Source organism: Plecotus auritus (genome assembly GCF_963455305.1).
Source record: "Plecotus auritus genome assembly, chromosome: 3".
NCBI classification, from domain to species: Eukaryota; Metazoa; Chordata; class Mammalia; order Chiroptera; family Vespertilionidae; genus Plecotus; species Plecotus auritus.
The window spans coordinates 128,153,481-128,177,427 of NC_137772.1; the positions used below are offsets into that span (position 1 = coordinate 128,153,481).

Genomic DNA, 23,947 nt, shown 5'->3' on the forward strand with positions numbered 1-23,947 from the left:
CCCCATGCCTTTGCTTGTCACCCTTCCTTCCTGCCAGCCTGAGGAAAACCTAAGTATGTTTCAAGAACCAACACAAAGGTATCCTACTCTGGACAGATGATGTAAGTACCCACTTGAGCCCTTTGTGCCTCATCAGACCTTGTACTGAAACATACTACCTGACAGATTTAACTCACTCTCCCTAAAATATTGTGTTTTGATTTCAAATGCCTGTTGAAGTGCTGTATATAACAGATACTTAAAAACGGTTCACTGAATGCATGGCCTCAGCAATGTCTTCAACAAACCACTTGGCACTTGCCCTATCCCAAAATTTTAACCACCTTACTTATTTAAACTCTTGAGTTATATACCCTCCCAAAATGATGTATATAAGATTTTGCTTCCATAAGGTGCTGGTCTACATAATCACAACACTGCTCCTCACCTCAGGATTGCTTATATTTCCCAGAAAAGCTTTATCTGAAGAAAAGGTTTTGGTTTAAATAAGATCAATAACTACTTCACTAATGGAGTCAGAACATTTTTTTTCAATTGGTAATTCACTAGACTGCAGGTAAAACACTAATTCCTGTATATGAAAAAATAAGAATAATCTTAGATCACATTTTTTTGATAGCTCCTATAAAATTTTCTAAACTCAATTTGGATTGCTTTTTTCCTTAAGAAAATTTTATTTGACTCATATCTTCATTTGCTACCTTTATACACTACCCAATCTTTTATTATTTCATTCACCCCACTAGACTTTTAGAACCTCTAGAGTTGTCTTTTTATCTCTAAAAGACATTATATTAACAAGTATGGTATGTAACAGGTATTACACAAATATTTATAAATGGAATCATCCAGTGTTAACAGTATAAGAACCCCATTATAGCATTCATTTATCTTAAGTTTGTCTCCTCTATTACTTCGTTAATGACCTTTTCCATATAATTTCACATTTCCCATATGAAATCCATAATTTCATGTAATGTTTAATCAGAGTCTAAACATTCTCCAATCTAAAAGCACAATGTTTTCCTCTTAGAAAAAAACATATCTGAAGATATATAAAAAAGAGTAAGTGGGAAAGAAACATGGGGAATACTTTTCACATTTAACCAAAGAATTTGAGTAGGAAATTTGAAAGTAAACAATAAAGCCTTTGAATCTCCTTTAATATCATAGGTTAGAATCTCTATTTTAGAAACACATTTTTATTAAAAACATCACAAAGTATTTTCCAATAGTTGACTTGAAGACACATAAGCTGGTACAAACTTCCAGTTATAAGTCCTGGAAATAAGCACAGTGACTACAGGTAATAATACTATACCATCTATCTGAAAGTTGCTAAGAGAGTAGATCTTAAAAGTTCTCATCACAAATAGTTAAAACATTTTTAACTATTTGTGATGATAGACTTATAGTGCTAGACTTACAGTGCTGATGATTTTGCAATATATACAAATATTAAATCACTATACTGTATACCTGAAGTGTTATATCAATTATATTTGAATCTGTATATATAAAACCCTAAGAGACTGGTCAACCATTTGACCGGTCACTATGATGCACACTGACCACCAGGGAGCAGATGCTCAATGTAGGAGCTGCCCCCTGGTGGTCAGTGTGCTCCTACAGTGGGAGTGCTGCTCAGCTGACTGATGTGAGGCAGCTGCCGCGGCATGATCCTTTCCCGCCTCTGTGGCAGCGCTACAGAGCTGCGGTGGTGGCAGGCGCAGTGGGGGCCAGGAAGAGCAGGAGCGCGCGGCACCCTGCCCAGGCTTGGGCTCCTCCCTGGCTGCCTGCTGCTTTGCACACTACTACATCCCTCAGGGCCGTGGTCGGCAAACTGCGGCTCGCGAGCCACATGCGGCTCTTTGGCCCCTTGAGTGTGGCTCTTCCACAAAATACCATGGCCTGCGTGAGTCTATTTTGAAGAAGTGGCGTTAGAAGTTTAAGTTTAAAAAATTTGGCTCTTAAAAGAAATTTCAATCATTTTACTGTTGATATTTGGCTCTGTTGACCAATGAGTTTGCCGACCACTGCCTCAGGGGATGTTGGACTGCCAGTTTTGGCCCGATCCCTGCAGATTGGGTGGAAACCAGCAATCCGACATCCCTTGAAGGGTCCTGGATTGCGAGAGGGCACAGGCCAGGCTGACGGACCCCACCGGTGCACAAATTCGTGCACTGGGGACTATTTAAAATAAAGACACATAAGCAACTTAAAAATTTTTACTTAAAATATTATCACTTCACTTATGAACAGAATAGCTCTCTGACAAGCCCACATTTAAAAAGAACTACAATGCCCAGCCTTAGTGGCTCGGTTGGTTGAGCATTATCCTGTGCACCGAAATGTTGCCAGTTTGATTCCCAGTTGGGGCACATATGGAAGGTACTCAATCATGTTTCTCTCTCACACTGATTCTTTTCTCTATCTCCCTTCCTCTTTAAGCTTGTCCTCAGGTTAGGATTAAAAAAAAAAGGGACTGCATTATAATATCTTTTATATACAGTGGTGGGCAAAGATAGGTTTACTTATAATACAAATAAATAATACAATCCTATCTGGTAAAAGAGTAATATGCAAATTAACCATCATTCCGTCACACCACCAGCCACGCCCACCAGCCAATCAGGAGGGAATATGCAAATAAACCCAACCAAGATGGCTACGGCCACAGAGAGCAGGAGGGAGGCTTGGGTTTCCCCGGCAATGGAGGAAGCCAAGCTTTCCGCCTGCCCTTGCCGGCCTAGGCCTCCACTCAAGGCTACAAAGTTTCAATGATAGAAGATACATAAACCGAAACAGAAATGGCGGCAGCCACAGAGCTGGAAAGAGCAGGAGGATAGGGTTGCCCCGGACGATGGAGGAAGCCAAGCTTTCTGCACACCCTGGCCGGCCCAGGCCTCCGCTTAAGGCTACAAAGTTTCAATTATAGAAGATACATACGTCCCAACAGAAATGGCTGCCACCTCGAAGGCTTGGCTCTGCTCCAGGCTACAGAGTTTCAATTGTAGAAGATAAATAAACCCCAGATACCAGGGCCTCTGCTTGGGTCGCCAGGGGGCGTGGCCAGCCTGCAAACCACCACAGGCCCCTCGCCCAGGCCGCCCCACGCCCGAAGGGAACCCCCATCCTGATCCAGGACACCCTTCAGGGCAAACCAGCTGGCCCCCACCCATGCACCAGGCCTCTATCCTATCTAATAAAAGAGTAATATGCAGATTGACCATCACTCCAACACACAAGATGGCTGCCACCATGTGGTCAAAGATCCTGCCCCCATGTGGACACAAGATGGCCGCCACAAGATGGCCAGCAGGGGAGGGCAGTTGGGAGGGACCAGGCCTGCAAGGGAGGGCAGTTGGGGGTGATCAAGCCTGCAGGGGAGGGAAGTTAGGGGTGACCAAGCCGGCAGAGGAGGGAAGTTGGGGGCGACCAGGCCTGCAGGAAAAGGCAGTTAGGAGGGACCCAGGCCTGCAGGGGAGAGCAGTTGGGGGTGACCAGGCCTGCAGGGGAGGGCAGTTAGGGGCAATCAGGCTGGCAGGGGAGCAGTTAGGCATCAATCAGGCTGGAAGGGGAGTGGTTAGGGGGTGATCAGGCTGGCAGGCAGAAGCGGTTAGGGGCAATCAGGAAGGCAGGCAGGTGAGCAGTTGGGAGCCAGCAGTCCTGGATTGTGAGAGGGATGTCCGACTGCCTGTTTAGGCCCAATCCCCTGCAGGCCTTGTTGCCCCCAATTGTCCTCCCCTGCTGGCCTGGTCTCCCACAACTGCCCTCCTCTGCTGGCCTGGTAATCCCTAACTTCCCACAACTGCCCTCCCCTGCAGGCCATCTTGTGGTGGCCATCTTGTGGCAGCCATCTTGTGGTGACCATCTTGTATCCACATGGGGGCAGCCATCTTTGACCACATGGGGGCGGCCATCTTATGGTGTGACGGTCAATTTGCATATTACTCTTTTATTAGATAGGACTAGAGGCCTGGTGCACAAAATTCATGCAAGAGTAGGCCTTCCTTCCCCAGGCTGCCAGCACCAGCTTTCCTCTGGCACCCAGGACCCAGGCTTCCCTCACAGCCCCGGCTTTGTCCAGAGGATGTCTGGTCTAATTAGCATATTACGCTTTCATTATTATAGATGTTGTATTAAACTTTATAATTTAAATAAAAGAACTATTCCCATTTAAAAAAAAAAAAAACCCAAAATAAAAAACCATTATGATAAAATAACTTCAAATTAGTTTACCTGAGCAGTTTCTATTTTCAATTTGTCAATATTGAGAGTGTTTCTCTGTAATCCACTGGCAGCCAATGACAGAAGCTGCTTTAGAGCTTTAATATCTTCTTGTACTTTAAGCATTGCTTTTGAAGACATTCTACTAATTTCTTCTTGGACCTGTTTTTGTTCCTTCACAAATTTCCTTTAAAAAATAGAAAACTGAGTTTTTAAAAAATACATCTTTCGTTTCCCCCACAAGAAAAAAAAAGTACATTTATAATAGGTTGGTCAGAATCTAAGTGTCTTAAAGAAGCAAAAACTAAAAATTCATCTACAGCTCACGTGCTTTTTTCATAAAATTGCAGCTACACAATTTTAATACCTATCGTTCTGCTTTTACTCTAATTTCTAAATGCATTTATAATTTTAACCAAAGTAAAAATATTTAGGAGGAAGAGATGTTCCCCCTAAAATATATTCTCCCATTCAAAGATGATTTATGTAGTTATACTCGACACACTTACTGGAGATTTTCAACATCCTGGCAGATGACAGGAGGTAGATTTTCATCCTTCAGGGCTTTACTGTCCCTAAGAAAAATGCCACAGATGTATTAAAATCATAAAAAGGTGATAACTCAGCTTCACTAGAATGTGTTGATACAAAAAAATAAAGCAAAATTCCCCATTTATAGCTTTCTTGGATGATTTCAAAGTTCTTTATAAAGAACAATAAATTTCCTGATCTATAAAATAACTAACAAGTCATGTGGATATTCCTTTACTAAAAAGATTGGCATCTATGTAAATGTTTAGTCAGACTGGCATTTGACTAAATATTTAGGGGGAAAAAATGAGAAAATACTACAGACTGCATGATATATTGAACTAAGCTCCCCCTGGCTCAAAAATTATGATTGATATTTTATTCAGTTCAAAAATATGAGAGCATTCATTAAAGAAATTCTCAAAACTTCTCATAATGAGATGCTCACAATATTTTACCTTATTATTTTTAAACTTCAGTTTATTCTTCACAAAGTAGACCTAGGAATAGCTTAAGAGAATCAAATATTTAATGAAGGCAGGAATAAGTGGATTTGGCAGGCTGTAACGGAATCATGAGTTAGACTTTAGATGCAGACCCATTACTACTTCCTGAGTAAGCTTAGGCAAATCTCAGTCTCTCTCAGCTTCCTTCTTTATATCACAGGACTAAAATATACAAAAGATACTTGGGAAGAGTGAACTTGATCACCTATTTACAAATGCTTTCTTTAACATAATACAAATTAGGTAAGAAAATACCTATAATAATAATAAAAGCGTAATATGCTAATTAGACTGGTAATATGCTAATTAGACTAGGTAGTGGAATGACCTTCCGGACGAAGCCGGGCCTGAGAAGGCCGAGCCCCTTGCACGAATTTGGTGCATCAGGCCTCTAGTCTGTAATAATAAAAGCATAATATGCTAATTAGACTGGACGTCCTTCCAGACAACCTTCTGGACGAAGCCAGGGCTGTGAGGGAAGCCCGGGTCCCAGGTGCCTACTGGCAGCCTGAGGGAAGCCTGGGTCCCGGGTGCCTGCCGGCGGCCAAAGTGAAGCCAGTGCCGGCAGCCTGGGGAAGGAAGGCCTACTCGTGCACAAATTTCTTGCATCGAGCCTCTAGTAAAAATAATAATCTTCAAACATATATATGATGTATATGGAGGCTATTATTATTCCTCTTCAACCTCAGGAAATAAATGGTACTGGCACAGTATCTTCTATAATAATAAAAGTGTAATATGCTAATTAGACCGGACAGCCGAACGACCTTACGGATAACCTTCTGGACGAAGCTGTGCTGTGAGGGCCGAGGCAAGCTGCCACGGCTGCAAGGGCCAAAGCAAACCACCATGGCTGCAAGGGCCGAACCCCTTACAGAGCCCCTTACACCAGTGGTCGGCAAACTTCGGCTCGCGAGCCGCGGTTTGCCACTCTGTTGACTAATGAGTTTGCGGACCACTGGCTAGCGGCTTAATCACAAGGAACAACAACAGCCTGTAATTATTGGAATGGAGAGTCTAGGTCAGTGGTCGGCAAACTCAGTCAACAGAGCGGAAACCTGCGGCAGCTCGCGAGCCACAGTTTCCCGACCACTGCCTTACACAAATTTCATGCATCAAGCGTCTAGTTTATATATAAAAGGTACACACACACACAAAATCACACATGTATATTTTAATTTATATATATAAAAGGTGTTCCAAAAGTAAAGTTCCATGAATTGTTCAAATTTTAATAAGTTAAAAAAAACATACATATATTTGCATTATTTGTGGGAAAGCCAACCACTCCCTAGAAAGAACTGGTTATAAGTTTTCTTAAAGATTAAAAATTTGACCTTTTGTAATCTTTTAGAGCATATGTGTATTATTTTATTTTTGACAAAGACTGATTAAAAACTTTTCTTCTAAATGCCTACATAGTTCCATGTACTTCCAACCCATTTACCTACAATTTAATAAATAAAACTTTTTAATTACAATATTTTTAAAAGTTAAATTGTAAACTTACTCTGGTCTTGTTCCCGTTTTATCACCTAAAAAATTCAAGAAAGTTTGTGTAAAAATAGGTAATTTAACTACGAATACAAGTTTTAAGTTAATGCAAACTAAAGTATAAACAGAAACTGTTATACATTTCTTAGATTGCCCCTTAAATATCATGACTTGTCACAAACCCCAAACACAGCAAGTTATGGAGATATATTTATGTATATATAAAGAGTTATGTATCTGATTTGCATTTATTTCTTTCAAGGATAAGAATCTTCTTAAGACAGTGAGAGAAAGACAAATACCATTATGATTTCATATATATGAGGAATCTAAAGAATAAACAATATAGAAACATTCATAGACAGAGAAAAGACTGACAGCTATCAGAGGGAAGAGGGTTGCAGGTCTGGGTGAAAAAGGTGAAGGGATTAAGCAGTACAAATTGGTGGTTACAGAATAGTCACAGAGATGTAGATTACAGCATTGGAAATCCTATCTAATAAAAGAGTAATATGCAAACTGACCATCACTCCAACACACAAGATGGCTGCCCCCATGTGGTCAAAGATCCTGCCCCCTTGTGGACACAAGATGGCCGCCAGGGGGAGGGCAGTTGTGGGTGACCAGGCCAGCAGGGGAGGGCAGTTGGGAGGGACCAGGCCTTCAAGGGAGGGCAGTTGGGGGAAACTAGGCCTGCAGGGGAGGGCAGTTGGGGGGGGGGGACCCAGGCCTGCAGGGGAGGACAGTTGGGGGGGGGGACCAGGCCTGCAGGGGAGGGCAGTTGGGGGGGGGCCCAGGCCTGCAGGGGAGGACAGTTGGGGGGGACCAGGCCTGCGGGGGAGGGCAGTTGGGGGACCAGGCCTGCAGGGAAGGGAAGTTAGGGGCAATAGGGCCAGCAGGGGAGCAGTTAGGCATCGATCAGGCTGGCAGGGAAGTGGTTAGGGGGCAATCAGGCAGGCAGGCAGGCGAGTGGTTGGGAGCCAGCAGTCCTGGATTGTGAGAGGGATGTCGGTGGGATCGGGCCTAAACGGAGAGTCAGACATCCCTTGAGGGGTCCCAGATTGGAGAGGGTGCAGGCTGGGCTGAGGGACACCCCCCCCCCGCACGAATTTCGTGCACCGGGCCTCTAGTATATGTATTTAAGACATGCTTTCATCAGAAACAGAAAAGATGTTGTAAAACAAAACAAAAAATCATACACAGGCCCTAGCTGGTTTGGCTCGGTGTATAGAGCATTAGCCTTTGGACTGAAGGGTCCCAGCCCAGGTTCGATTCCAGTCAAGGGCACATGCCCGGGTTGTGGGGCCAATCCCCAATGTGGGCCTGATCCGCAATGGGGGCGTGCGGGAGGCAGCAGACTGATGATTCTCTCTCATCATTGATATTTCTATCTCCCTTTCTCTCTTCCCTCTCCAAAATCAATAAAAATATATATTTTTTAAAAATCATACACAGAACCAACAACAATAAAAAACTTTTCAAAATAAATTTGGCTAACTTTTAAAATGAATATTCAGCATAGCAAGAGCACAGCAAGAAGAGCATTTTCCTACTCATTGCTGAGTACATAAATTGATAAAAGCTTCCTGGAAAGCAATTTCACAACATATACCAAGAGTCTCCAAAATGTCCCTGTCTTTAAACCAGTAATTCAATATCTAGGTATTTGCCCTAAAGAAATAACCAAAAATATGAACAAAATTTAAAATAAAAGCAAATGCTTTGATAGTATTTACTATGTGCCTTGCTCTGCTAAGGTTTTACAAACAGTAATCCTCAAACTAAACCTACAAGTAGGTACTGTTAGTTTCTCCCACTCATAGAACAAAAAACTAAAGCACAGAGAGGATAAATAACTTGAATAAGGTCAGAAAGCTTGGAAATAGTTGAACCATAATTTGAACCTAGGAAATTTAGCACCAGAATTGACACTCTTTAAATTACAATACTACCCTGACTCTCTCTGTAAAGATGCCCAAATGCAGTGATACTTTCCAGAGTAAAATAACTGGAAATAAGTACTATCAATTACATGATGGCTGACTAAATTGATATGTCCATTCATAAGATTAATATTAAGCAGCATTAAAATATTTTAAAATTACTGACATTGACAAATATTTGTGATATATTATTACACAAGAAAGAACACGTTTCAAATAATGTGTCATGCTCTCAAATAAAATATATATATATTAATACATTAAGACAGACATAGGCACATACAAATCTCAATTTTCTAGAAAAGTAAAACCTTAAATGCACAACACACAAAATTGATAAAAATACAGTGCAATCAAACTTAAAAGTAAAAACTGTACTACTGAATATATTATATATAACTAAGAATCTTCCAGACATAGGAATTTAAGTTCCCTCACAGGACTGTTAGAACATAAAATTATAATAACATTACTTACTCTTTTTATCTGATGAACTACTAAAATCTATACCACCAAGGCCTTCATTGCCTGCAGTTGAAGTAGCTGCTGTGGTTCCCAAAGCCAAGCTTAAAGCATTCTGTCCAAGACCTACAAATAAGCTAAATATCATTTATAAAGTTCACTGTAAGTCTTCATAATGATTACTTCTTCTGACCAAAGAACTCCAATGCTTTTAAGTTGGATTCCAGATTGTCTTCATACTTGATTTAGGAAAATAACAAGAAACAAGTCTAGAGCAAGCTCTAAACAAAGACTGATAGTCTTGCTTGGATTCAACAGTATATGTAGTTTGAATATGACTTTTTTTTTTTTTTTTTATTAAAAAGGGAGAGAATACATGTTAATTCAATGTATGTGGACATTCAATTTTATGTTTGTAAACCCTCTCTACAAAAGCAGTTTTAGTATGTTTCCAGGTGAATACATCTTGTCTTACAATCATGATTTAGAATTATATACTTTTAAAATACTCTAGTATTGAATGTATTAACTCGATAGGTGGAGTTAATTAAGGAATAATTTTACAACAAAGTACATCTATCAAATCACATACATTTAAAAAAAATCTTACTATTTTGTCAATTATACCTCAGTAAACCTGGAGGTAAATAAGTATCTAGTATGAATTTATAAGAGTTTAGTATAATATAAAACAAACCATTTTATTAACAATGAAACTTAAAGAATACTTGGAAGTCTTATAGTTCAAAATATACGCCCCGGTTCTTTGCATAAAACTTTTTTTTAAAAGTAGACTTCATTTATTTAAATCCTACCTTACTGACAAAAGAAATTACAAGAGTCATAGTTAATTTTAAATCAATATATACTTGTGAATCTATACATTCCCAAGCTGATGCAATTGTGGGTGTTTTTTATTTTTTAATCTTTTTATTTTTTATTTTTTTGGGTGTTTTTTTTAAGACAAGATGCTATTTACTTTAAAAACAGAGAAAACAGTGGAATGTACTGTTAAGAGCATGGGGTAACTGAAAACTGGATTTAAATCCTGGCAATGTATGAAAAAAATGTAGCTAAATAAATAACTTCTTCAGTTTTAAAAAAAACAAACCAATGGCACCTATAGGTTAATATAACCATAAATTAAACATTTAATATTGTGTCAAGAGCCTAAGAAAAATCAGGACAGACCTAAAAACTCAACAAGACACAAAAACAAACCCCTACCTCCGCTTTCTATTATTTTTATGTCTTACTCTGATAGGAATCTTTGGGAGAGGTATTTAAATATTTATCATGCAAAGAAATGCATGTTATAGTCATCTAGTGATTTGATTATTAGAAGACATTTTTAATACCTACAAAGTTAGACAATAACGATAAAGTATTTGAAAGATCAATAAATTTGAATACTACAAATTTCTACAGGTTATCTTGACCAATTCCTTTTTCCCCCCTTCCACTGACTTGGAATTACTCCATTAAATTTAGTATTTGAATAGAAGACACAAAAGAACTATAGCTTTAACAGAAATTAAGTCACATCCCTTCATCTCTCCCACACAACCAGGTACTCAGTGAAACTACTGAACTAGCCATTATAAATAAATCTAAGTATTTTCAGAAATTCTGTGATTTCTACATGTATCAACTATTCCTAATATGTAAATTGTTAAACAGAAATTCTTGATGTTACATTGTTAAGTAATTATACAACTTCTTCAAATAAACGGGAACTGTTTCTCACTCCCACAAAACCCCACTGGCTTTCCTATATTGGCATTAGCTATAGCCAAAATTCAAAACATCTGTAGAGTCCTTGACATAAGGCTAATTTCAAAATAAGCATGAAATGAGAAATCAACCCAAGATATATTCATTCAGTAGTCTCTGGCAGGTGAACTGATACTTAAGTACTACCTAATAAAATTACTTAATATTGTATTTTACACTCTTGCCTTCAAAGCATCTAATAATTTTCCTGACATCTATACTAGAAAGCCACTCCTAGAACCAGAGCTTATAAAGTCAAGATGTCTTACAATGACTGTAGATACTAAACGATGCTAGACTATTCAACTGCTATTTATTAAAAAGGTAAGTTTCTCTAGAAACTTTATTGACTCCTCAAACAGACGCCTCTTCATTTCTTTATCTAGTCAGTCAATATTGAGAAACGGAAAAATGTATTTCTAAAATACTGCTAAGAGGTCCAATTAGGCATGAAAAACATTACAATTGTTCTCATACTAAAAGAAAAACATAAATTTAATGAGAAAAAGCAATCTGCTCAAAATGCCAAAATAAAGTAAATTTTAAAACAAATATTTACTATTTCTAGAGAGTAAGTACCATCAATTACCTGATGTTGCTGTGTTTGTACTCTGGAAAAGCGAACTTCCCAAACCAGCTAAGGCTCCCCCTAAAGAAAGGCCTGTTGATGCAGTCGTAGTTGTGGCTGTCGTTCCACCCAAATTATTAAGAGTAAATCCTGTGGATGCTATAAAAAGTGAGACTGTAAACCTTCAAGAGGAAACACTGTTTCTAGAACATCATAACAAATACAAAACACTTTCTTTCTTTAAAAAACTGATGTCCACAATAAAATTGGCTCTTGGAAAAAACTACTCAATAAAGATAAAATTATATATACTTACGAATAAAGGAAAAATAAGTGACAGAAGAAAAAAAAAACTTTGGGTAATAAAAAAATGGTATCAGGTAACTGATTTCACACAGTAATAAAGTTTTCAGCCAGGCCATCAACTCTACCTTCAAATCTGAATAATTTAAGCCAGGCAAGGTTTATGCAAACTCTTTATTCTTCCCTGTCACCAAAATACTCTTTGAAAACAAAGTATATAGTAATGGTTTTACATTTTATTTCTCTTATCCTCTTCCCTGTTCTGCTCTCTGTAAATAGAGACCAACTTTCAAGATGGTCTCTGCTGCTTTAATGCCCAATGTTGAACTTTTACACAAATCAGTAATTTAATAGGTCAAAGTTGCTGAATGACTTAAGTAAAAAATTCCCCAATCTGAAGTTATATTTAATAAAGGTGGCTACCTATGTACGTTCACCAAATAAAGTTAAAATTTAACCATAAAATGTGACTTTTTTTCCATTCTGCCTCACCTGCTGGAGTTGATGTCAGAGCAGATGAAAGGGTAAGACCACTAGCTGAGGTAGAAGTAATAGGCAAAGCAAATGGTGTGGCAGATGCTGCAGGTTTACTGAATCCTAAACTGAAACCTGTTGTAGATGCAGATGTAGTGGCTGGAGTTCCTGTTTAAAAAGAAAAAAAAATCCTTTTTTTTACTATAATTTATATGTATTATACCATACACCAGTCAATCAGGATCCCTACAAGTTAGGGATCCTAATTTTTTATAGATAGAACAAGGATGTACTTCTGTATGTATAAGAGAAAAATATAAAATTTGACACCAAATCATAGTGAATAGTGAGTGAAATGATGGTCCTATTGAGTTAAGAAAAGCAAAAGAAAATTGAATCAATGAGATAATACTGAAATTCAATTTTAGTTGTACCCCTAGACTGACCTAAAACAGCATTTAACCTTTCTTTCCTTAATACCCTAGCAGAAAAATGACCCATCTTCTCAAAACTATATACATGACAATTCTCTACTGCTTAAGATCCTTTCTTCTGGTTCCTGTTTGCCAGCACCCAGAATTCTTCCTACCCCACTTTTGTCGATCTCCATTTCATCTGTTCACTTCTTAACTGATACTCCCTATGGTTTACTTCCTGCTCCCTTACTTCCTAAAAGATCTCACCCACTTTCAGAATTTCAACTATAGGTACATGGTCTAAATCTACACTTATCTGAGTCTGCATTGGCTAGCTCTACCCTGATGTCCCTTTGGAACCCTATATTTCTCCCTATTAAAAAAACTTTCCTAAACCCCCTATGGTTAATTCGGTTACTCATGGCAGAAATCACAATCCCTTTTGACATCCCTTCTCTCCCTGCATTCCATTAGCCACAAATCCTGTCAAGTCTACTTCAGAGATATCCCAGCAATACAAGAATACTCTAAAACTTTAATTCAGGCCACCTCTCTCTCTCTGTAACTAGTACAATAACCTTTTTTTAAAAATATATTTTATTGAATTTTTACAGAGAGGAAGGGAGAGGGATAGAGAGTTAGCAACTATCGATGAGAGAGAAACATAGATCAGCTGCCTCCTGCAACACCCCCTACTGGGGATGTGTCCCCAACCAAGGTACATGCCCTTGACCAGAATTGAACCTGGGACCTTTCAGTCCGCAGGCCGATGCTCTATCCACTGAGCCAAACCGGTTAGGGCAGTACAATAACCTCTTAATTTGTTTATCTGTTATCAGTCTCCTCTAGCCTATAATCTATTATTGGAATTACCTGTTGCTTTTTTTTTTTTTTTAAAGAAGGATGGAGGAATTGAGGGTAGAACAACAAAATACCCTCTCATTCCCCCTGACATAAGGTTCCATTCCCATTAGCTTTCCACTGTCTCTAAAATAGAGTCTAAAGTGTTGGCATATAATAAATCACCTTTCCTAGCTGGTCCTCTTGCTCCTCAAATCTCTCCCTACCATTCCTACCTCTGAAACCTAAACCCCCAAGAACAAAGTATTTTTCCTATTTCCCTGGATCTTTTTATAAGGCCTTTGCACTTTCCACTCCTCTGTCTAGAATGTTTCCTGTCCTTAAAATGAACTCCTACTCTCTTCCTCCTCTGCCTTCCTTGATGCCTTTCATACATCTGTTAGAGCATTTATCAGAATACCTAAGAACATAATTTTATACTTACGTATTCCCTTCACCTCACAATAGACCGAGTGTCTTGCTAACGCACTCAGCAGTTCCTGACATCAACAGCTAATGCTAAATGTTCAAGGCATTATGCATAATGCCACAGAGTTAGGAAATAGTAGCTGCTCAAAAATTTAAATGAAGAAAAGTATGAATGGCCTACATTTTGGCTTCTCCTAAAAGCACTAAGAGGAAAAAAAGCCAAAAATTATCCTTCTGGATTGACCTTACCGCAACTGGAAGTTCCTGCCAGAGTACAGTGCTTTGAAATCATGTATGAGTTCTACAATCTCAGAAAATAAGAGGACCCAATTGTTTGCCCTTGTAGCCAATTGTCCAAAATTTGATGGTAAACATGTATTTCTGTTGACAATAGGTTAAGTAGCAGCCAAGTGAAGAAAGTCCACTAATCTTTCATTTATTTCAATTTTTAATTGAGGTTCCTTGATATCCTTTCATTCTTCCATTGCCTTTCACATTATTTATTGCCATCCAGATTCAAGGCAGGCTATAATCCTAGTTATTCACATTCCCTTCAGCAGATAACTATAGAAAACTAAGATTTTTTTTCAGCTGCAAGGGAATCCAAAAACTTGTTATAGTCCAATTACCTAATTTTATAAATAACTAAAAGTTGCCAGATATTTCAATGACCAAAAATGGCCTCACAACTAATTAGAGGTACAACCAGGGCTTAATTCCAAGACTTCTGGCCTATACTTTGGTGTTTTTTCCACTATAAGGACTCAAAAGACTGAAAAATATATTGTGAAATAAATTTCGAAAGAAAAACCAAATCTGAATTAAAAATATTTTAATAAAATGGTATTTTTAAAATACTCAAATACTGAAAGATTCTTTGAGAAGTGAGCATCTGTGACCTATATTCAGTTCCTTACACGCTTTCCTCCATACCCCAGCTCTGTAGGATATTAGGAAAGAGAAGAGTAAGAAACCACAGATCTAGAATCTTTCCTCAAAAGTTCTTACCCAGAGTTAATCCTGTAGTTATAACTGATGCTATTCCTGGAGACAAAAAGAGAAATAAAACGTAATCATCAGTGGAAGATGGCATTCTTTTGGTTTTTCACAAGGGCAAGACTCAGAATTGCCTTCAGGAGCGAGAACACTGCTAATGACCAAACATATCACAATTTCTTCTTCCACCATAACCATCTATATACACAGAGTGGCCAGATTATTATGATTTCTGCATAATAATCTGGCCACATAGTGTATATCCTAGCCTATATAATAAAACGCTAATATGCAAATTGACCCCTCGACTAGGAGTTCGACCAGCAGGCAGGCCGGCCTACCACCCATGTCCCCTCCCCCTGGTCAGGCTGGCCGGACCCCACCCGTGCACAAATTCATGTACCGGGCCTCTAATACACACACACACACTGTGTGGCCAGATTATTATGTGTTCAGAGATCATAATAATCTGGCCACTCAGTGTATATAAAAAGCCAGGGACCGGAACGACTGGTTGCTATGACACCAACTGCAGCCAATGAGCTGGCCCGATAGGGAGTGGGGCCTGCAAGCAAACCTCTCATGGCCCTTCCCCCCAGACACTGATGCCTGATTGCCCCTGCCCCCGCACCAGCCAATCGCCTGCGGCCCCTACCCCCAGCCAACCTAGCCCGATTGGGCCCCGACAGGGGCAGGTCAGCTGGCCAATCTCCTGCCTTCTCCTTCTCCTGACAGGCCCAACCCCAATCCACCCCCAATGGGGCCAGGTTGGCTGGACCCCATCTGTGCATGAATTCGTGCACTGGGCTCTAGTTAACTAATATAAACACTCTTCCTATAGCACTGATTTTCATATTACAAGCTGTAAATAACTTGATTAATTAGCAAATAATATTTATAAAATGAAAAAAAAAATTATTGCTTATAACAAAATTAAGCAAGGAATAAAAAAAGCTCTAAGAAACAAAAACAAAAAACACCCTGGCAAACAGAGCTAAAGCTCACTGGCTTATCTCATATTTACTCCTGCAGTTCTTTCATTTTTTATGTGTGGCTGTGAAAGTGTTGCAATTAATGCTGGAAGGCCTATGCAAAAGGTGGTAACAGAGACCAAGAGGCTCTGAGGATAGAAAATAAAGGATAAATAAGGAAGCAACTTCAGTGAAACATATTTTTAGCTTATAATAATAAAATAACTATAGTATTAAACACACTTTTTATTATTGTAATGTCCACCAGAAATCTTACTCTCTTGCCCTTTTACCACTTAAACTATTAAATTATTTAATAAATAATTAAAATATTTCTTAAAAATGTAAATTATAGCCCTGGCTGGTATCACTCGGTTGGAAGGTCCTCCCATATACCTAAAGGTTACAGGTCCAATTCTTGGTCAGGGCATATACCTGGGTTACAGGTTCAATCCCAGTTTGGAGGTGTGGAAGGCAGCCAATTTATTCTCTCTCTCACATCAATGGCTCTCTCTCCCTCTCTTTCTCTAAACAAAGATCAGTAAGTATAACCTCAGGTGAGGATTTTTAAAAAAATTTTAAAAAAGAATGTAAACTATAATGTTATAGCAAAATAGGATGCTGACTGCCCCATATATGGTAATTAATGGCCAAATTGGTAAACTTGTCTTAATCTTAAGGTAAAACAATGCATTATATAATCTAATATAAAAATTTTAATTACTTTTATATGCTATATTTAAAGAGATATAACTTCTTTAATTCTTTAAATGTATGTGTGTTTTCCTTCCTTATGCAAAAGTAGATAATAGCTAATGACTGGGCCTGTCATTGGCCCTTAATTCCACATCCCTGTATTTCCTTTCATCTTAGTATTTACCATTTTTTAAGTCTACCATCAATGACAATACTTATAAATGGAGAAGATTCAGTACAGACCTGAAAAGGGATAAAATCCCAAACCTACTCTCTGAAAAATGTGACAATCCTCCTTACCTGTATTTGTTCCTCCTAGAGTGAATCCAGTGGCAGGTTTAGATCCGAAGAGCCCAGTTCCAAAACCACCTGAAGGAGCAGATGTAGTTGCTGGAGTCGAGGTGCTTCCAAGAGTTCCAAAATTGAGGCCCACAGAAGGGTTGCTTGTTTATTAAAAAACAAAAAAACAAAATAAGGTCCACTAGAGCCAATACTGACTTAAGAGAAATGAAAATTAACTCTTCAAGGTTAATTTCCTTCATTTAACGCTAGAGGCCCGGTGCACGAATTCGTGCACCAGTGAGGTCCCGGCCTGGCCTGCGGGATCGGGCCAAAACCAGCTCTCCAACATCCCCCTGGGGGTCCCGGATTGTGAGAGAACGCAGGCCAGGTTAAGGGACCCCACCGGTGAACGATTGGGGCTAGGGAGGGACGTGGGAGGTTGGCCAGCTAGGGAAGGACTGCGGGAGGGCTCCAGGGCGTGTCTGGCCCATCTTGCTCAGTCCCAATCAGCCAGACCCCAGCAGCAAGCTAACCTACCAGTCAGAACATCTGTCCCCTAGTGGTCAGTGCACATCATAGCGAGCAGTTGAGTGGCCTTAGCATATCATCAGCACATTATGGTTTGATTGGTTGAACACAGGACTGGACACTTAGCATATTAGGCCTCCCATATAATAAAAGGCTAATATGCAATTTGACCAATGACGGAACGACCGGTCTCCATGACACGCACTGACTACCAGGGGGCAGACACTCAACGCAGGAGCAGCTCCCTGGTGGTAAGTGTGCTCCCACAGGGGGAGCGCCATTCAGCCAGAAGCTGGGCTCATGGCTGGTGAGCACAGCAGCGGTAGCGGGAGCCACTCCCGCCTCCACGGCAGCGCTAAGAATGTCCGACTGCTGTCTTAGGCCCGCTCCCTAAGCCGTCAGCTGGGCATCCCCCAAGGGCTCCCAGGCTGTGAGAAGGCACAAGCCAGGCTGAGGGGACCCCTCCCCCCGAGTGCACAAATTTCATGTACCGGGCATCTAGTTTATTATATAGGACTAGAGGCCCGGTGCACAAAATTTGTGCATAGGGGTGGGGGGGTGGGGGTGTCCCTCAGCCCGGCCAGTGCCCTCATGCAATCCTGGACCCCATGGGTAGGGTCCCTAAGCCTGGCCAGCAATCAGGGCCTATCGGGGCTTTCCTTCCCCCAGCTGCCGGCAGCTGGCCCAGTCCCCGCCACTGCTGGCCTGGGCCTCCCTCTACGGGGCGGTCGCTGGCCGGCCCTGCACACCTGGCCAGCAACGCTGTGGCCTAAACCTCCCTCTGTGGGGCGATGGCAGGGCACCACCGACCAATCGCATCACACGCGAATTGGCTGGCCTGGCGCCAGTGTGTGTCATAGCATGGTCATCTGGACAGTCGTTCTGCTGTTCGGTCATTTGGTCGATTTGCATATTATGCTTTTATTATTATAGATATCTAATGCATCTCCATAGAATACAAAAGGAACTAATAAGTTTAACCAAATTTAATTATTTTTCAGTTATCTTTAAAAATAAATCCACACAAAATTAATCTTTAAAAAATATAGTAGCAATCTTCAAGAAAAGCATAATTCTGCCGTGGGCAAACTACGGCCTGCGGGCCGGATCCGGCTGATCTATCTGGTTCTCTTGCTCTCCCCTCCACTCCTTTACTTTGAATTTATATTAGTTCACACAAACACTCCATCCATGCTTTTGTTCCGGCCCTCCGGTCCAGTTTAAGAACCCATTGTGGCCCTCGAGTCAAAAAGTTTGCCCACCCCTGCTAGAGCAATTAAGACTTCAGATCCCAAGTAATCGCAAACAGAACCACACATTCTTATTCTACTTTTACCAGTTTTTGTTTGAAAGTGAGCTATTTAAAAATGGCCATAATGCCCTAGCCGGTTTGGCTCAGTGGATAGAGTGTCAGCCTGCGGACTGAAGAGTCCCAGGTTCAATTCTGGCCAAGGGCACATGCCTGGGTTGCGGGCTCGATCCCCAGTGTGGGGCATGCAGGAGGCAGCCAATCAATGATTCTCTCTCATCATTGATGTTTCTATCTCTCTCTCCTCCCTTCCCCTCTGCAATCAATAAAAATATATTTTAAAAATAAATAAATAAAAATGACCACAAGGAAATTCCTTGAATGTTGATCATTTTCCTTTTGAACTACTCCTTTACAATTCACATTACTAAACTCATTGTTCTTCCCCAACATACCCAGAAATGGAAAAGATTATCTAAGTTGTCTTTACCATCTCTCTATTGCTACATTACCATATTTATGAGGTGGGAGTGTAGGTATCTTGCCACAAAAAAAGCAGTAAGAATTGGGGGTAGGGGAGGTAGGGTGACAGTTAAGAATGAACATATCCTGGCAAGAATAAAATGCAGCTCTGGCTGGTTTGGCTCAGTGGATAGTGTGTCAGCCTGTGGACTAAAGGGTCCTGGGTTTGATTCCTCTGTGAAATCAATAAAAATATATTTTAAAAAAAGAGTAAACTGCAAAGCAAAATTACCCCTATCAAGATTGTGGCCCTAGCTGGTTTGGCTCAGTGGATAGTGTCGGCCTGCAGACTGAAGGGTTCCAGTTTCAATTGCAGTCAAGGACACATGCCCAGATTGCTAGATCCTCAGCACCAGGCATTAAGGAGGCAGCCTATCAGTGATTCTTTCTCATCATTGATGTTTCTCCCTCTCCCTCTCTGAAATCAATGAAATATATATATTTTTTAAAATTGTGTTCATCAGCAGAAATTCTCTTCAGAATTTTTGAAAGAGCAGCCAATAACAAGTGATGTGAACAAAGTTCACAGCTTTTCAACAGTTCTCATCAAGCCTCAGATGAGGCTATCTATAGGTAGGAGAACAAATTATGAAAGTAGGCAAAAAAAACAAAAAAAAAGAAAACCCCAAAACTTGACCACTTGATATTTCAAAAATTATGTAGGAGAGTTAACAGAGTATAACAATTATGAAATCCCACTCATCCTACATATGTAATCTTTATTACTTTCTCCAGGCCTTTCCAAACAGACATTAATTACCATGAGGACTCAATGTCAGTTTTAAAAAGCTTATAAGCCTGGGAAATTTCAATTTAAGGGGAAGGCAGTAGTGTTATGGCTGGGACCCAGTACCAGTTCCCCATTGTGCCGATATGTAGGTGATACTACTTAATCCTTTTGAGCCTCTATTTCATCTGCAAAGTGGGAGTAATAGTGTCCTTAGGATTTTTTGTAAAATTAAGAGTTTAAGCAGGACAAATTAACTTCACTCGATACACGTTGTTACTACTGCTATCATTAGGAACAAGTATAAATTCTACTAAACACATTATATAATGCCAGCAAATCACTGTGAGGGCTATAGAGAGGGAGGAGCTTAACTAAAGAGGTAGAACTTGAAATGAGTCTTCAACTCTGAGTAGGAAAGGAAAAAGAAGAGGACATACACTAATTGTGTCTTAGTTTACCACTGATCTTAAAAATGATAGCAGGCTGGGGTGGGGGTGAGGGGTGGGTTGTCAGGGCAGGGCTACAGGGCCTCACTGACAAAGCACAGATCTTTAAACACTTAAACTGAGCTTAAAAGAAACATTATTGGCGTATTTTAATTTAAAAAATTATTATGCTCCCCTTCCTCACAATCAGTAATATTTTTTAAAAATATATTTTTATTGATTTCAGACTGAAGGGGAGAGGGAGAGAGAGATGGAAACATTAATGATGACAGAGAACCACCGACCGGCTGCCTTCTGCACGCCCCCCACTGGGGCTTGAGCCCACTACCCGAGCACATACCCTTGACTGGAATTGAACCCGGGACCCTTCAGTCTCCAGGCCAACACTCTCTCCACTGAGCCAAAACAGCTAGGGCCAGTGATCCTTTTTTTACTATCTCATAAATATGCAAAAGATATACAATGAAAATATGTATTTTAGACAATTAAAATATTTAAAATTTCTTGAAGACACAATGAAGTGCTTCATAATTAAAGTTGAAAACATTACCAAAGAAATACATCAAAGTGAAATGGTATTACTTTATCAGTGAAGCAAAACAGAAATGTCTCTGTGGCAGAGAAATTTACTTACTTGAAGAAAAACAAAAAGCTACCCCAGACCTGACCTTAACCCATTATCTGCCTCTGACTCAATAGGATGTGAGCCAAGTTGACTCCAGCAGATCAGTAATGTGATTTTAACTTCCTCAGCTTGCCTTAATGTGGACTTCATAACATAATAGTTAACATTTACTGAGCACTTAGCAAGTGCCAAATATGCTACATTTTCTACATGCTTTATCTCATTCAACAACTCTGAGGTAATTATTATATTCCTTTTCCAAATGTGGGAACTGAGGCTTGGAGAGGAACTTTCCCAGAGTGATATCAAATCACCAAACGGCAGCAGGAGCAGTCAGGCCTCCAAATTAGTATTCCAAAAGAGATGTTAGTCTCTCCAATTGTTAATTTATCCAAGCCTTTTTAAAACCTGTGTAAATCTTCCTAATTTATTTCCAATAGATAATTCACTTACTTGATCATTCAACAGTATTTATTAAAGTCCTTATTATATCCCAGGCACTGTTATAAGGGCTGAGGACTAAGGATGAAATGATAAATAAGACCCTGCGCTCCAGAAATTTCCAGAGAGGAAGAGATTAATCAATCATTCCTTCAACAAATATATATTGAGCTTCACTGTGTCTACTGGAAAAAGAACAGTACGAGAAGGTCTCCACCCTCATGGAGCATCCATTCTATTGCTTGGATCAGACAATAAATAAGTCAACAAAAATACATAATGAACTGTTACAACTGAGATAAGTGCTATGGTACTGGGTACTATGAGGATATACACTTCCTATAGACTGATAGGTCAGAAAAAGCCTCTCTGGGGAAGTAACCTTTTTAATCCCAAAGTAGGCATTAGCTTGCCAAGTGGGGTATGAGGTAGTAAAGGAATTCAAAAGAGGGAACTGCCCTAAAACGGGAAGGGGTTTGGCCAAGAAACTGAGAAAGGGCCCAAGTTGCTAGAGCAGTGTTTTTGGAACTAAGATCAAGACCCATTAGAGGGTATAAAATCAACTTAGTAGATAACATGCATTTTTTAAAAATGAAATGCAACAGAATAAGATACCCTTACTTCCTATCAGTGCATCATATGAAGTAAGGGTATATTTTTTGAAACTTTCAGTTACTTGTGTTCCTGAACTGGGTGATAATATAAATGCAATTTAATGGGTCTGGACCACTGAATTGGAGCAAACTAAAATAAGGAAAAGATGGGCTCAGGATAAGCCTGTTGAAGAAGTTCCAGATTATTTGAGGACCATAGCAAGGTTTATTTTTACTTCATTCCAATAATAGTGAACAATCATTGAAGGGAGGCAATGTGAATTTTTAAAAAATATCAACCTGGCTACAATGTAGTAAAAAGATTGACATAAAAGTAGATTTTTGAGATTTCATTGAACTAGTAAGTAGGAAATGATGGGCGCAGTTCTCATTTAACAAGGGAAAGGTGACTAGTTGAAAACCAGGTGGGAATCTTAAATATTTTCATAAGAATGTAAGTTTCAGGAAAGCAGGACTCTTATTTACCGCCTAAAACATAGAAGTGTGTCCAATAAATATTTGTTCAAGGAATGACAACAGCTTGCAGCACTGAAAATGAAGCGAATAGAAAATAATTAAAATTACCAAGCCTTGCTGATTAAGTGCATAGAGTGAGAGAAAAGGAGGCATTAAGGAAAACTCCCAGATTTCTGACTCTATGTGTAGCTTGTGATCCTCCCCCCTTTTTTACTAAAATGCTGAAGGTATTTTTACCTTTTTAATCTACAGCAATATTCTTTAAGCTTCTATGCACATGACTTGATTTAATAAACTCCACCTTTATCTTCAAAAGACTGAGTTCTAAAGATTAAATCTGTCATCAATAAAATGATTTTTAAATATTTTAATTGCCTCTTTCGGGACTTCTGCTAGTAAAATTTTTGTCACCGGTGTAGCAGGTTGCACAGAAATGGATGAATATATTACCTACATGTTGCAATTTAATTAAGACAATGTGAGTCATTAAAACACAACTTTCTCACTTATGATATGTTCATTTGCATACTGTTCAAGTTATGCTGTAAGAAATAAAACAAAAACAACAGGACAGCTAGAGTCCCATGAGGCACAAAGACTTGAAAACTCGTTAACCACGAACTCATCAAAGCTCTATGTCTAAAACCGCATATCCTGAAACAAATTCATTATCAGGGAGAAACTTTTGTCCTTAAATTTTCCTATTGTCTTTTTCTAAAACCCCACAATAAGCTATATTTCATTCATTCGTACAACATTCATTCTGTGCCTAAGACTGACAAACTGCTAGGGCCTTGCATCAAGCCAGACCTCACTAGTAGGAACAATGTCCGAACCATCGTAGATTCTGGGGACCCCACGACACAGAAACCATCCACCCTCCTCTCAACCAGGCCGCACGTAGTGCTCGGGCAGGGCAGCGAGTGGGAAGCCCACGAAGCTGGCGCGGGGCATTATTTTTCTCCAGGCCGACCGAGAAAGCCAGCGGGAATAAAGATGGGCGGGATTACCCCACGGGAATGTCGCTGGGAGGACCTGGCCAGGAAGGCGAGGAAGTGCGGTTACCTAGACGCCCCTGTTCCGAAGGAGAAACCGCCGCCTGTGCCAGTCCCGCCGGCGGCTACGGTGGTGGAACCTAGCGTGCCGGTCCCGAAGGAGAACCCCGTAGACATGGCTGCCCTGGCTCAGCGCCTTCAGAACGCGGAAAGGGGTCTAGGACGCTCCTCTCGCATCAAAGCCAAAGCGGGCCGGGAAGCATTGCTTCCCGCCTCAGCCAGGACCTGGCGGGAACCTCAAACTCCAGCGGCGGCGAAACAAGGCCGAGGCGGGCGGAACAACCACGCAGAAGAACGTTTCAGCGCCCGCTGCACGCACGCAGCCCACCGGAAACGAGCCCGGCGCGCAGGGAACTCTGGGTGGGGT

General features: G+C 40.2%; 1 protein-coding gene across 4 annotated transcripts in view; it reads right to left on the bottom strand.

The window, feature by feature from the left end:
* NUP58 (nucleoporin 58) overlaps positions 1–23,947 on the bottom strand; it is a 46,439-nt gene extending 22,492 nt beyond the window's left edge. The window contains exons 1-9 of one of the 4 annotated variants that reach the window (XM_080660536.1): positions 23,591–23,915; positions 16,933–17,075; positions 14,978–15,013; positions 12,303–12,452; positions 11,529–11,666; positions 9,182–9,292; positions 6,778–6,802; positions 4,740–4,805; positions 4,243–4,417 (exon numbers count right to left, since the gene is read on the bottom strand). In XM_080660536.1, the coding sequence (XP_080516662.1) occupies positions 4,243–4,417; positions 4,740–4,805; positions 6,778–6,802; positions 9,182–9,292; positions 11,529–11,666; positions 12,303–12,452; positions 14,978–15,013; positions 16,933–17,075; positions 23,591–23,697 (951 nt within the window). In that variant the 5' untranslated portion in view covers positions 23,698–23,915. Of the gene's footprint in view, positions 1–4,242; positions 4,418–4,739; positions 4,806–6,777; positions 6,803–9,181; positions 9,293–11,528; positions 11,667–12,302; positions 12,453–14,977; positions 15,014–16,932; positions 17,076–23,590 lie in introns of all 4 variants that reach the window. The other 3 variants (XM_080660537.1, XM_080660538.1, XM_080660539.1) reach the window with 3 other exon arrangements.